Below are 14746 nucleotides of genomic sequence, written 5' to 3' on the forward strand. Positions count from 1 at the left end.
CCGCGCAAAGAAGAGTGTGCACAACTCGTAAACTGTGGAACAAAAACAGTGTAAATAACTAGCAAGTCTTAAATTTTAACTTTACAATGTTAAAGCAAATTCTAAATGAGCAGCTATTAGCTCGATATTATTCTCTATTTGTAAGATAATAAAGTTCTTACAAATAGAGAATAATACCGATTGCCCAGGTCTCACCACGAGGAGGTTGCTGCACAAGAGACCCGAAAGGAAGCCAGAAGGAATTCAATCCGCTTCCTTCTGACTCCCTTTCGGACAATGAAGATTTACAATCTTACAAACTAAATTTCGCAGATCGCTAAATGGAAAAGATCACTTTTCCACAGAAAGAAAAGTTCACTTTACCATTTAGCGTATGTCGAGTAATTATTGCGGGGCAAAAGGTATCAAAAACGAATCAGGCAGAAGGCTCTGATTCTTTGAAAGAGAGAAACAAAACCGAACTAGAGTAGAGGGTGACGCGACGCGTACAATGCTTGCAGAGCTTTCTGCCGACCAGTATACGATACCCGACGCTTCACACCGAGAATGATGACCAGGGACGCCTCCACCATTTGGTAGATCAACCTAACCCCAACTACCCGCCACGAGCAACGCTGACGCAACAAGGCGACGGTAAGACTTATGGGGAATGAAACCCCTGCTGCCGGCGCGAGCCACGCCAGCGTTGACATGACTTAGGCAGACATTTCACGAAGGAAGGGTTCTCTACCTGGCGAGTACTGCTCCCTGACCATCAATTCTCAGTGCATCCACGCCGAATATCGCAACGTGGACCGGTTCAAAACTTGCAAGCAAGGTCCGACACAGCCTTCTGCTGTGTCCGACACAGGAATGGTAAGGGAAGGGAGCTCTAGTGCCCGCGAACATGAGACAAAAAAATACATTGGGTGATCGGTCTACTCTTATACCTCATCATCGTGCTTTTCAATTTCGCTATCAGATAGCGCGACCAGCGGTTTCTAAAAAGAATATCGACAGTCGGTCATTTTGTGTACCAGTTCGAGCGTTTTGCCACAACGTGGAATGGCGCTATATTAAGATTTTATGTAGCAAACAGAGAAGATATGAAAGCAAAGACGAGGCGTGTGATTTGTGAAAAGGTTCTGTTTCACACTAAATCTGGGTATGATCGATATTGACAATAATGGAGGCAGAGAAACTTCGGGCGTGAGCACTCTCATATCCTCTCTGTAACAGATGATCCGTGCCTGTGATTGCATAGCGCCTTATGAGGGATTCGGCAAGAATCATTTGCAGTAGAACAAACATATGGTATTTTGGTTGAGGCACTGAAACCTCAGATGTGAGCACCTTCATTTCCTTTCCATTAGTATTTTATTATTGTTACATTCAAGGTACATTAATCAATAAAGGGAAATAGCTAATAATGTATATATATATATATGCTTAACTGAATGTATTAAAATAATGTCAAACATTTAATCTTGCTCTTCATCCAATTCTTCAAGGTGATCCAATTTAAGTTGTTTCAAACGATCTATTTTCGATATGTGCGCCAGTTTATCTTTCTTAACTTTTTTTATTTGTTTTTGTCCAACAACGTACTCTGGCATAATAATTTTACTACTTCTGAAAACTGGTTTGTCATCATGATCAACAATCACTGGCTTACTGAAGGTTTCCTCAGTATCGTTTTCTGGTTTTTTGTACTGAACTTCTGAAGTTGTTTTAATCTTTCTTGATTTAAAAACTATCTTAGATGGTTCCTTTCCAGTTGAAAGTTCAGATAGATGCATTTTCTCTGTGTCTTCCATTTGTTCAACCGATCTTCTTGCTCTTAGTTCGTTCAAGAATGATAAAGCAGCTCTGGTATTGCTTTGTTCAGTCATATCATCGTTAGAGACATCGTCCAAGCTATATTTCATCCATTTATGAGGATTCTTGTGATAATCTGGTATACTTCTGTTAAGCGCACGTGGTGCAGGACCTTCGGGTCGCTTAAATATACTTTCTTTACCACGGAATCGTCTTGTTTCATATTTTCGTTTTAAACCAGACCTTATAATTTGAGTATCATCTATTTCATCAACGACCATATTCTCATCTGCGGTCTCAATGACTGACTTAGTCCTATGACACATTTGCTCTGCATCTGACAGTTTTTCGAATAATAGCTTTTGTCTATTTGCAAACGCTCTGTCACCTCCATGCAAAACAAAATCTCCCGAAGTATGCATATTTATAAATTATTTATTTATAAACTTTCTCAATAAACGTTCCAAAGAAATTTAACAAGTTTCTATAAAATAGGAACTCTGCAGCGCAAATAACATTCTTTATATTGGTATCCTGTATAAGTATACTAAAATGTAACAATAGGTTAGAACAACTATTCCAAAATTCTTAAACAATCCCCGAAAATTAAATGTCCGAAAGCCACTTACTGTTACTGTAAAAGTTTTCAATGTTTAATACTTCAATGAACATAACGATTTCATTGACACCGAACTGCATTCCACGCTCACTGCCTTTTTACCTCAAATAGATTTAGTAAGAACGTATTTGATAATGTTTTGCAGCGGAATGCGCACTTGTCAATTGCAATACCGAGACGATCAAAACAATTGTTTACTCCACTCTGCTCCACTCTGATGACCCAAGAGTCAATCGACTGACCGAGGTAATAATTGCTCCTATTTTGATTTAGCTCTGTTTGATGCTTAAATTATTTTGTTAAATACTGCACAATAATGTAATATATGTATGCAACTGCTCAAATTTCTTAATACGCAAATATAAATATAAAAATAATTGGTTTAGATCATTTCTGCACGCATGCGCACACATGTTCTCAAAATATACCAGAGTTTCGCTTCTGGTCAAACTCTCTGTAGTTCACATGGTCAAACACGAATGGTTGGTTGTGTTCATACTAAATTTGACAGGCATTAATCGGATATAAAATATATTTAGTTATTATATAATTAAACATATAGGTATTTCACAGTAAGTATAATATTGATTATTTAAAAAGTAGCAGTAGCTATATTTTTTTAGTTATATAAATACTACATCTTTCGTGTAGTTTTCAGAAACTTTTTCAGTAAAAATTTCAGTTTGCACAGTAATAATTATTATCAAAATACGGATTTTTATTTTGTTATGGCGTTAGTATTAAAATTTGTAAATGTTTTCTATACTTCAATGTATTCTATTATTGCTTAAACATGAACTTTCGAAGCGGAGTAAACAATATATTTGAGGTTATGTTACCAAAACAAATTTGTCAAAGATATTGCCTATGTTTTCTCACGTTCTGAACATTTGTTTCCTTTATGATCAAGTTTTTCTTAATATCCAGACAGATGCCAAGTGTGAAAGATGAATCAGAAGCAGAAGGTGAAGAAATGTCACACGATAGCAATGAAAGTAATCAAAGTTCTGCATCATGCGACAGCAGTGCAGACCACAGCGATAGCGATGACTCTTCAGAGATGGATGAGGATGAATGCGAAAGACGACGCAACGAATGTATGGAAAACTTAGTAGACCTAGAACGGCAATTTACTCTTCTAAAGGAGCAGTAAGTCATTTTTTAAACATAAATTTGAATTAAAAGGATTAGCATTAACTAAGAAAATCATAATATAAATTTTAATTCAAATTACAGACTCTACAGAGAAAGGATTACTCAAGTAGATACAAAATTAGGAGAAGTTCGAATTGGAAAATCTGAAGAGTATTTAATACCATTAGAACGTTTGAAAGAGAATATGAAAACAAAGACAGAGGTAGCTGGAATATTAAAACAATATAGGTTACAAAATATACAAAATAAATTCCTGGCAGAGGAACAAGCTGCTTTACAAAATTTCGAAAGTGAAAAAGAATTTATCTGGGACTGCATTCATAATGATTTACAAGAAAAAATTCGAAGATTGGAAGAGGATAGGAACAATGTTGATATTCATGCAGATTTATGGTTAAACTCGACTGGTAGAAGACGTAGAAATCACACTGAAAGGAGAAGAGCGGTTTCAGTTGCCGGGCCTTACATTGTTTATATGCTTAACGATGCAGATATCCTTGAGGACTGGGCACTGATAAAGAAAAGTCTAACTAGCCGAAAAACTGAGATAATTTAAGTGTTTAAACGAATTCTGAACGAATGTAACACTCATTTGCAATATTGATACTTTCTCTACATTTGTAGTCCTCGTATAAAGTGCTTTTCTGTGCAACACTTTGATCTCAACAAGACAATTCTAAATTACAACGTGACCTGTGGAAAAATTCCATGGTACAATATCTCTGCCTTTCAGTAAACTCATTAACTGATAAATATATTAATTATTTATAAATACCGTTACCATAGTACCCAATTTAGGAACAGATCTATCTGCAACAAAATTTCACAATTGTTTATCATATACAACCCTCTCAATTATTTTGATAGTGTAAGTGCTACACCTCTTATATTCGTACATTCTAGTGTTTTTCACCTATTGAAAAAACTACTAGTATGTAATCGATATAATTATTCAAATAATTTAATACTAAATGTAAAAATAATTTTAAGTAATCATTATTTGTAAATTTAAATTGATATTGTTTGCAAAGGATTCTTTACAATATCAGAACATTTCTTATTTCGAAAAGTACGTACGTTTTTTGTTAAGAACTTATTTACCAAACTATCCTTCAAAATATATACGATAATTAATTTCATTCATAATGATGTTATATCCATTATACGTGTACAAATTGTAACATAATAGTTAAATATATTTCATATTTTTGAATAAACTTTCAAGAAAAATATTACTGGCATTAGCCTTTCTTTTTAATTAATACTAAATAATTTAATTACTATTTACTATTAATAATCAACAAATAGGGTCGAAATCTTTACAAACTGAGACGTTTACGTTTCGAATTTTGCGCATTCACAAATTGATAATTATCAAAGTATTGTGAATCATTGGGAGTGCAAAACACAGGTAGCAAACTTCATTGACAAAATCAACCGGCAACGACGTATTACGTAACTTGCATTATTTAATCTCCTGAAATTTCAAGGTTGTTAGGAAATAGTTCAAGTTACTTTTCCGGAATCTTAGGCAGACAGTAACATTTTCAATCGTTAATCTGCGATAAGGAACTTTAACCTAGTCGATTCTGCAATCACACTTCCGCGTGAAGTGTTCAGAATCGATAAAGAGCGTTCGCAATTTGGGGTCAACTGTAGGACAGAACATCATTCTGTTGCGAACACTCTGAGCGGATTGTCACGCGTTACGTTAGGTGAGCAATTCCCATCTAATTTCGTCCAATATTCATAAAAATTTGATCATCAGAAATCATTTGGTGCTGTAAAAGATATCTACTTTCGACTCGCAAGTTCTCGAAAGTGATTTTTCTCAGGATTGCTAAACAAATGATCTTAACAAGATTCGCGGGTGTTCGGTGTCGAAATTTTGCTGCAAGGTTATTATACGTGCTATTTCGAGAATATCGCAATTAATTTCTAAAAATTTCTCGCCTCTAAATCGCAAAATCATTTATTTTCCTTTATATTCTTCGTATTTCCTCCAGTGACCTTCACCAAGGTCAAATATTTCTGTCTGCAAAAGTCAAGTCCGGATACCGGTTTTTATTGAATATTTCGTATTGTCACTAAATAAATGTTTTAACACTGTTTATTATCTGTTAATTTTTTATCTTAGAGAGGGATTAAATAGTTATTATCGAAAGATTTGATTATAACGATAAATATAGAAATGGTATTGATTTTATATAAATAATAAGGTCCTTTCGTTCTAGATTTTCAATTTCTAAATACAGTACTAAAAGTAACTGCTCAGAAATGCCGATCCAAAGCATCAAAGCACGTCAAATCTACGATTCTCGTGGTAACCCGACCGTAGAGGTAAGGTTATGTGAAATGTCCTACAATATAGCTACATTTTTGTCGTGTTACAGTTTTCTTTAATTCCTATTCTTTGCAGGTTGACCTTGTAACAGACCAAGGCTTGTTCAGAGCTGCAGTCCCTTCCGGTGCATCTACCGGTGTCCATGAAGCCTTAGAACTCCGAGATAACGATAAGTCAAAGTACCATGGAAAATCTGTCTTCAAGGCTGTAGAGAACATTAACTGTACCATTACACCTGAATTGTTGAAAGTATGTTCTAAAACCTATTAAAGTAACATCTGAGAAAGATTAACTACTATTAATCTATTTACTATTTAGGCAAATTTGGAAGTCACACAGCAGACAGACATCGACAATTTCCTTTTGAAACTCGATGGCACGCCAAACAAGTCGAAGCTTGGTGCTAATGCACTTCTTGGTGTTTCGTTGGCAGTTTGTAAAGCTGGAGCTGCTAAGAAAGGAGTACCATTGTATAAGTAAGCAAATATAATTTTGCAGGTTTACATGTTTTAAAAAGCTCCAAAGAATAAATGGAGGATGAACGATTAACATTAATATATGTATTTGTTGAATTATTTCAGGTACATCGCGGAATTAGCTGGAAACCCCAACATTATTTTGCCAGTTCCGGCTTTCAACGTTATCAATGGCGGTTCGCACGCAGGAAATAAGTTAGCTATGCAAGAGTTCATGATCTTGCCCACAGGAGCTGCTAACTTCACAGAAGCAATGAAAATGGGTAGCGAGGTTTACCACCATCTTAAAGCCGGTATCAAGAAGAAGTTTGGACTCGACGCTACCGCTGTTGGTGATGAAGGTGGTTTTGCACCCAACATTTTGGAAAATAAGGAAGCTCTGAATTTAATTATCGATGCCATCAAAGTAAGTGTACTTAAACAAGGATACCCCCAGAAAGTAAATTTTATCAATGAATATACTTAATTTCTTTACTTATCACTTACAAAATTAGGTCGCCGGATACGAAGGAAAGATTAAGATCGGTATGGACGTTGCTGCGTCCGAGTTCCACAAGAACGGAAAGTATGATCTAGATTTCAAGAACGAGAAATCCGACCCGGCCACGTACTTGGAGCCAACTGCCTTGAAGAATTTGTATTTAGACTTTGTTAAGGAATTCCCTATTGTTTCGATCGAGGATCCGTTTGACCAGGACGACTGGGAGTCGTGGACTTCCATGACCGCGGCTACTCCCATTCAGATCGTCGGTGACGATCTTACCGTTACGAATCCCGAAAGGTAAATTTCCAAATGAATTTTTACCCTCCGCAGTGCTGTGTAATTTTTGGAGACCGTAACACTTTCAATTCGTTACAGAATTAAGACAGCCATCGAAAAGAAGGCCTGCAACTGTCTGCTTTTGAAGGTCAACCAAATAGGTACCGTTACAGAGTCTATTAACGCTCACAAAATGGCCAAGGGCGCCGGGTGGGGCACCATGGTGTCTCATCGTTCCGGTGAAACGGAAGACACGTTTATCGCCGATTTAGTAGTTGGACTCTCGACCGGCCAAATTAAGACCGGCGCACCTTGCCGTTCGGAACGTTTGGCCAAGTACAACCAGATTCTTCGCATCGAAGAGGAATTGGGTGCCGCTGCCAAGTTTGCAGGCGAGAAATTCCGTAACCCTCAGGCTTAAAACATTCGGACCTTTTTTTTTGCAATAACATGAGGCTCTAGTTGTATTCGTCGCGATGCGTAATGGAACTTACACTTCTGTTACCGTTGAAATTTTATCGGCGAAATAGAGTCAAATGATTTTATTGTAACCATAGTGTGACAAACCGTGGAAGTTGATAGAGGTAGGTTCCGGATATGATGGCCCAGTGTTGAAAATATCAACGACAAATCTATATAAATTAGGTCGTTGTTGAAACGAATGAACTATGCTCGTTGGAGTAATAGTTATTATTTACTCATATCATTAAAATTGGAGAGCTTAATACAGGCAGTTTACCAGTGCATTTAAAACGTACCAGTAACAGTGATGTAAACATATTGCGAAAATACTTGTTTCACCTATTTATTTCGAATATATTATTTGGACCTGGCTCAACATATTGTTGAAGTAGGTTACTGTGATTTAAATGTATCGAAGAGTAGATAAGCCTGGTGTCTGCCAAATTAGAAGCACAAACTGAAAATTCCGAGTGAACCTATATGGTCAGTGTTAACTGTTGCATGTATGAGCATCATACATAGCGATGCATGTGCTAAAAGTATTGAATAATAATTATTATTACAAACCGAATTAACTGTTACTTTCGTAAAACAAGTAGCATCAATCCTATTGTCACAACTATACTGTAAAAGCAGATATTTAAATAAAATATAAGCGACTATGTCTTAATAGAAATTTGCTACAGATAATTTATTTAAAATTAAATCCATCCTAATTTTTTCCAATTAATTATACTGCCTTAAGAACTCGTACTACTTTGCGTTTCGATAATCAATGGGGCATTCGCGGGCACTTCTTACAATTTGAAAATTTGTATTTGAAGATTTTTAAAATTTGCGTATCGGTTATCGAAACGGAGAATTGGCGTTGGGAAGTTCAATTGATCAAATTTGAAAAGATCCTCCAGCTTAAATACTCAAGGTGTGTGTCAATACTACTTTGAGTCTCTGCACATCGACCACACAAATAAGCCACGTGCAGCGTACTTTAAACATATAATATATTCATTTGTATGCTTGTACATATCTCGTATTTTTTTTTTACAACAAAATATCTATGACAACAGTACAGTAGAGAACGGTATACAATATATAGTTATATCAATAATTCATTCATAAGTATGAGATGCAAGACAGCATCGTTCTCTTAAGACAACAGTATCGGGTTGTGATTGCATTAAAATACATATAAGTATGTACTTTTCTTGATTACTCTGATGTCCAGTCTTTCGGTAGAACTTTTGCATCGATTTTTTATATTTCGCGTCTAGTGGGCTTGATTTCGATTCGTATCGCCTTCTTCGTTTTCTCTTTTCATTTTTTTTTTGTCTTTCGATTACGACAAAAGAAACATACGTATTCTTACTTGCATTCGATGTTATTCGTTAACACCTCAATAAAGTACGAGTTCCTTCTAATACTGTTAGACCATTGTATAGTATCAAACAATGTAGTACGAATCAATCGATCGTTAAAAAGAGGGACAACAATGGATTTAACGCTAAACGATACTCGCGATGAGTTCCACTTATAGTGGATCAAAAAAGTATTGCCACACTCGATCTTTTTGCCATAGTGTAAGCTAAACAAGTAACATAATGCTACGTTCTATGTCTCTAAGCATTTAATTATAAAATAATATACTGGTTTAGGAACGTTAATCATTTACCATTGCAGACTACTGTACAGAAAATGAAAAATCTATAGTTGAAAAAGTGTTAAAGCATGTATTAAGGAAAGCGATAAAAAATTCTTTTCTTAGACTTTTCGCAAACGATAATTTTGAAATTGGCATATTGTTTTTGTTTATGATAACGTGCTGAAAAAATCCAGTCTGCATCAATATGCTAATTGTTCGACTCACATTATCGGAAATGGTCGGAGCGCGCCATATTTGTTATCCACTGTAAGTGCAAACAGGTTGTCTCGTAAAAAGGAACATGAACAATCTGTGCGACACCTTTGTCCTCGAACGAAAGCAATGAGAGAGAGAGTTGCAGATATTTCTTAAACAATGTACTTTCGGATATCAATGTGAATGTTGTAAAGTAGGCCAATCGGTTTTCTGCTCCCTTCGCGTCCGAAACCCCATTTCCGGTTCGCGCGGACGCGAAGGAGCAATTTCGTTCGTTAAATCTTTAACAAGAGAATATCCGTTAGTGAAAAAATATGCTATTTACACGTAAGGTATCTAGTTGTGCGTCGATTTATTAATTCGCTGTTGGGGGTGTATCAAAATCTACTCAAAGGGGCGATAAAAGATACATGCAGCCGTTATTTACAGATGTTTTCCCTCCTCCAGACGTAAACATGCGTGTACCATCCTGACCGGAAGTGATGGATCGTCCCACAAGTTTTTCCAATCTGTTAACTTCTTAATTGTTTTCTGACTTTCTTAATTGTAAACTTTTACAAACACGCAAGACGAGACGAAGAAGATTGGGGTGGCCGTAATTTTGTCAATGCTAATGAAGTGTAGCGTATAGTAATATGGATAGTTTGACACAGTAAATAGAACAAATTATTGATTAAGAAAATAATAAACGACTGAAAAGCTTGTCTTTCCCAGTTGACAGGTTAATATTTCGGATCCTTAAAATCCTCTTTTTCCACCCTTTTCATAAAGACATTATTCAACGACCACACAAATTTCAAGACATTTTTTCAAGAAAATTTCAAGATTTTTCTTATTGTTTCCTAGTGTTTTCATCATTGAGACCGTCTCTAGATCGAACTCGATCATCTGAACCTAGTTAGACCCGTAACTTATTCGACGATCCAACACTTTATCAGCCCGGAATCAACGTAATCATATCCTGATCAAAACCATGTGAAAATTCGCTGAAATCTCGAAAGTAATCGCGATCCTCTCGCGGAAGACTCGCGTTGCAAGCATCGTCGGCAGTTTGTAAAATTGTAAAAGACTGCGGATATTTATGCGAACATAGGATTCTCCATAGACGAAGAATTATTCCCGCCGACAGAGGTTCCATTGTGTTCCAGAGAATTGTAGATATTGTTTAACACGTTCGCTACCAATGCGACACGACCACGGTGTTGTATTTCACGTAAACAAATTCACTTTTATTTACAACTATAACACATAACATGATATTCGCAGAATGTATAATGCAATAGAATGTTATATACACTATGGGAGATTGTTATCGAAAGAAAATACTGGCAGCGAACGTGTTAATTATTTAAACGATTCCATGACATCGAGTTTGAATAGACCGAGAATGTTGCAATTGCATAAAATCCGCAAGTCCGTGGATCTCGATCGGAGAGATCGATCGATCGTTCTATGGTGCTCTAGCGTGGTAAATAATCATAACGTTGCCATTTCTCGTTCGAATAACGACGTTCGGGTTGACTTCTCAATGAGTAGATTGCGGATCTTGCAAGATCAAAATGTTCTAAGACGATTGTTAGAAATGGTAGTCGAATAGAAATTCATGTATCTTGTTCTATCAATTTTTTAGAAATTTAATCGCGCACTCACGCTCGTTCTAGATGCATCGAGTCCGCAGTCTAGCGACAAGACATTCGAAATCAAATATTCGTGGGATTCGGACGACCATCGGTTACAAACGGAAGCGGCGGTAGTCGAAAATCGGTTTCCGGTGAACAAAACTCGCGCACAAGGTGTCCCAACAAGGATATTCCTGCTCGATCTTATTTTCCCATGTATGTACATTATTAGCGTATTCCACGGTTCTCCTTCGTAGATTAAAATTGGTTCGCTAACCTTCGAATGCTAAATTAATTTCTCATTTATCGGAAACGTAACGAAGCGACGGAGCGGACCGGAGACGAATGCACAACAATACGTATTAATACAAATTTTTGTTGTATAACCGAAATGATATTTCGAATATACACACTCATGTCCTAGCAGTTTAGACATGCAACAGACGTGCGACATGTGTAATGAACAAAATAACATTTCGATATGTTAAATTAACTTTTTTTTTACCGAGTTAGAATCGTAATACGAACGCTTTTACTTTCTTTAATTGTTTAAGGTTACCGTTCTATATAGTAATCGTTATTGGCAGTTTGGTTGTAACATTATAATACACTTGACATCAAAAATTGTCGCTATAATGTCAGGTAACTAATGTTTTTGTATAAGAATTTTTGTTGTAAGTGTTGCTAGCTGAACAGACTAATGGTCTCGTAAGAATCGAATACAGTGAATTCTCGATAATTCCGCGACGTTTATCATCCAGGCCTCGGCGACATATATAGAGAAATGTATTAAGAATGAATGGAATGATCAATTATCCAACAGTGATTTCATTCGTATGCCAGTGAAACGAGCAATTTTATATTAGTTAATAGAATTTGTTCAAACAAATTTCCACTTGTGCTTCCACTAATCGTGAATAGAATCATGGTGGTTTTCGTTGTAAACGTATTTTGTTGCGAAACGCGTCACGATCGTTCCCGGTCCATCCCGCCGTTCCCCGAGACGTTCCCTTCTGTTTCTGTTCGTGTTTATTGTCAATGGATAATTACTATAAGGTAAAATGCAACCCCAAGGGAAAACTACCTAATACGAGCGACCAGCAAACGGAAAATCGGTTAGCATTCTCGAGTCGACGAACTTCACGCCCAAAATCACACGAATATTCCATGAAGGCCAGTAGAAATTTGGCATGAACGTGTTGTTGTTTTTTTTTTTGTTTTGTTTTTTGTTTTTCTCTCCATCTACAATCTAGATACCTTCTGTAATACATCCGATCACGCACAAGGACACACAACTTCTCTTACGCTATTATGTACACACCACACAAAGCATCACATGGTTACATACATAAACTTTTTATACATTTGTCCATAATAAAATATCCGATTCTCTATTATGCTACTTTACATGGAGAATGATCAGCTCCACGCGAGACGTGTCCCGCGCCTCCAGCAATCTGCAGCGACATTAATACATGACACACGGTACATCGAATGTATTTTTTACTTTTTTTCCTCTGGTGTATTTATCGTCGAGGGACATATACAATCCTCGCAAATATTTTCGGTTTTCCTTTTCTTTTCTTTTTTCCACGAGGCCAAATTCTCTTTGTCCGATTATATTAGCATTTCCATGGGAGGGAACAACTATAGAACTCCGCTTCTCGACAAAGACTCGGCCAACAAAGATCCGCCAACCTTCTATCATGCTGATATGCTACTTTTAGAAGAACCATTTGTTCGCAAGATCGCTCCGGGAAGTTTCTATGTTTACTTGATTGGTTCTAACGCAAACATAACGTCGCCCCTCGCCGGGTATTTACAGCAAATCGCACTGTTATCTTGCGGGCGCAGCCAACCGATCTTCGAATTGCCGATCGTGAACCAAAACCTCGTTATGTAAATTAGTGTGATTAGAGACAAACACACTGACCACACCCTAATTCCTCGAATCATTGAATTATTCAGACAATAAAAGATCGGTACCTATTTCTCTTTTTCAGTACTTCGGACTTCGAATGCGATCCGAGGAAAATATTTGAAAAAATCCTCGTCCGTATTAATAATAAGTGCAACCAGGACTGTTAGTACATCTAAGATTTGTATGAAAGACCATAGTTATGCCAGGTCAGGACATTTTAACGTTTCGAACAGCAATCCAGAAGTTGCTCCTCGTTTTTATTACTGATTAAGTGAACCATAGGACAAACAAACGAATGCTATAGTTCTAAGCAACACGATCATGTTCTTTCCCTTCAACGTTACCAGAGTTCTAAGATGTTAGAAGTTTACGCTGTTGTTTCGTACAATAAAAATTGTTTCTCGTAGCTGCCCTCTTATATGTCAGTTAAGTTAATCATTTTGTCATTCTACGTACATTGTTTATACACTATTAGGTATACGTGCCCCGATTTCTGCAATTTACTTTGTAAATCGCGCAACACATTTTTCACATGCTCGTCTTATAGTATTGACCGGCTTATTGAACTTTTTTTAAAAATTCTTTCCTATGATTAAAGTCCCTTGGATTTTCTCAATTCGCCGTTTAAATATTTGTTCGCTAACATTATCGATTACGTAGACCCTACAATCTGCTAAGTAGTTGGTACTGGACAAGTTTGTATTTTTATCCCTGTGAATGATTAATCTTTACGATAAAACTTTTGGGAAACGATTGACCCCCTATTTAAGACAATAAGTACCATTTGTACTATAAATTACTTTTTCGATTTTTACCAAAAGTAGCGAAAATTTGAGTAGAGCGACCGACGCTGTACGGCCCTGACATTGTGCTCTGCAATTTTGCGAATTAATCGAGTCTTCACGCAAGGATTTGGTTCACGATCGTAATAGTCATCTCCGGACTGTGGATCTCGAGATGAAAATGGTCTGGGATCCATTGCAAGAAATCAGAGCTAAGTAAACATTTCTTTCCAATCATTTTAGCGAAAAATTAAGGTGTCCGATGTGCTTTTTTTCGGGGAAAAACTCGTAAAATCCGCAGTCCGGTCGATCTCGATCTTTGGCAACGTTCGACGTGTAAATAGACGTGTAACATAAGTTTGCGATCGAGGGATCGTTCGAAATTTCGTGCGCACTATAGGCCAAGAGAAATGATTTGTAATACGTAGACACACTTCGTTCAATTCTACTCCTGTGTTTGCGCCGCTTATCACTGGATTGCGAAATTGTGTTTAAGTAGCATCGTTCCGTCGAATTCTCGGCAAGCTCACTTCACTCTGTTCGATTAGTGTACTGGATGGATCAGAAATGGGGGTTGAGTATCACGTGGAGACGACTACTGTCACTCCTTGTAATATAAAGTATAGTTTATATTTAGGAGACTAAAGTATCAACGTTATCAGGCGTTTGTCGGTAGCCCCTCTCTTTATCTTTCTCTTTCTCTTCTTCTTTTTCTCTGTTTTTTTTTTAGTTTCGTCGTTTTTCTTTTGTTCGGAAAAATGGTGGGTTAGCGACTATCCTAGGAACAACGTTGTCTCTCTTCTCTCTAGAATTTCATTCTTTATACATAGTAATCCAATCTGCACGCACTGCGTGCATAATAAATAAATACTTTCGAAAGTGCGTATAAATCGGTGTATAATGTGTTACATATAAACAATTCGGCTTTGTTTCGATGCGTCGAATGATTCTTTCCA

The 14746-nt window shown here is 36.8% G+C and overlaps 3 protein-coding genes across 5 annotated transcripts; 2 read left to right on the plus strand and 1 right to left on the minus strand.

Moving 5' to 3' along the window:
* Positions 1-1337: 1337 nt before the first annotated feature.
* Positions 1338-2709, minus strand: LOC143362387 (uncharacterized). Its single transcript, XM_076802481.1, has 2 exons — positions 2427-2709; positions 1338-2344 (listed from the first exon to the last, which is right to left on the minus strand). The coding sequence occupies exon 2, from the start codon at positions 2217-2219 to the stop codon at positions 1461-1463; it is 759 nt and encodes a 252-aa protein (XP_076658596.1). The 5' UTR covers positions 2220-2344; positions 2427-2709; the 3' UTR covers positions 1338-1460.
* A 130-nt stretch (positions 2710-2839) lies between these two features.
* Positions 2840-4643, plus strand: Brms1 (breast cancer metastasis-suppressor 1-like protein). Of its 2 annotated transcripts, none has more exons than XM_076802483.1 (3): positions 2840-2988; positions 3344-3565; positions 3653-4643. In XM_076802483.1, exons 2-3 carry the CDS (start codon positions 3348-3350, stop codon positions 4125-4127), a joined length of 693 nt encoding a protein of 230 aa, XP_076658598.1. In that variant the 5' UTR covers positions 2840-2988; positions 3344-3347; the 3' UTR covers positions 4128-4643. The 2 variants fall into 2 exon arrangements, with proteins under 2 accessions (XP_076658598.1, XP_076658597.1); XM_076802482.1 differs by lacking the exon at positions 2840-2988 and adding an exon at positions 3059-3149.
* Positions 4644-5062: 419 nt separating this feature from the next.
* Eno (alpha-enolase) lies at positions 5063-8289 on the plus strand. 2 transcript variants are annotated; one of them, XM_076802819.1, is made up of 7 exons: positions 5063-5286; positions 5806-5911; positions 5991-6164; positions 6234-6391; positions 6497-6797; positions 6886-7172; positions 7251-8289. In XM_076802819.1, the coding sequence occupies exons 2-7, from the start codon at positions 5849-5851 to the stop codon at positions 7570-7572; spliced, it is 1305 nt and encodes a 434-aa protein (XP_076658934.1). In that variant the 5' UTR covers positions 5063-5286; positions 5806-5848; the 3' UTR covers positions 7573-8289. The 2 variants fall into 2 exon arrangements, with proteins under 2 accessions (XP_076658934.1, XP_076658933.1); XM_076802818.1 differs by lacking the exon at positions 5063-5286 and adding an exon at positions 5349-5469.
* Positions 8290-14746: the final 6457 nt, after the last annotated feature.

This window comes from Halictus rubicundus, chromosome 17 (genome assembly GCF_050948215.1).
Source record: "Halictus rubicundus isolate RS-2024b chromosome 17, iyHalRubi1_principal, whole genome shotgun sequence".
NCBI lineage: Eukaryota > Metazoa > Arthropoda > Insecta > Hymenoptera > Halictidae > Halictus > Halictus rubicundus.

Excerpts from the sequence above, each read along its gene's own strand:
- Brms1 (XM_076802482.1), top strand. Across the intron at positions 3,566-3,652 it reads TTTACTCTTCTAAAGGAGCA|ACTCTACAGAGAAAGGATTA; the intron begins GTAAGTCATTTT and ends TTCAAATTACAG.
- LOC143362387 (XM_076802481.1), bottom strand. The coding sequence starts at position 2,219 with ATGCATACTTCGGGAGATTTTGTTTTGCATGGAGGTGACAGAGCGTTT.
- Eno (XM_076802818.1), top strand. The coding sequence starts at position 5,420 with ATGATCTTAACAAGATTCGCGGGTGTTCGGTGTCGAAATTTTGCTGCA. Across the intron at positions 5,912-5,990 it reads GTGGTAACCCGACCGTAGAG|GTTGACCTTGTAACAGACCA; the intron begins GTAAGGTTATGT and ends TATTCTTTGCAG. Across the intron at positions 6,165-6,233 it reads TTACACCTGAATTGTTGAAA|GCAAATTTGGAAGTCACACA; the intron begins GTATGTTCTAAA and ends TTTACTATTTAG.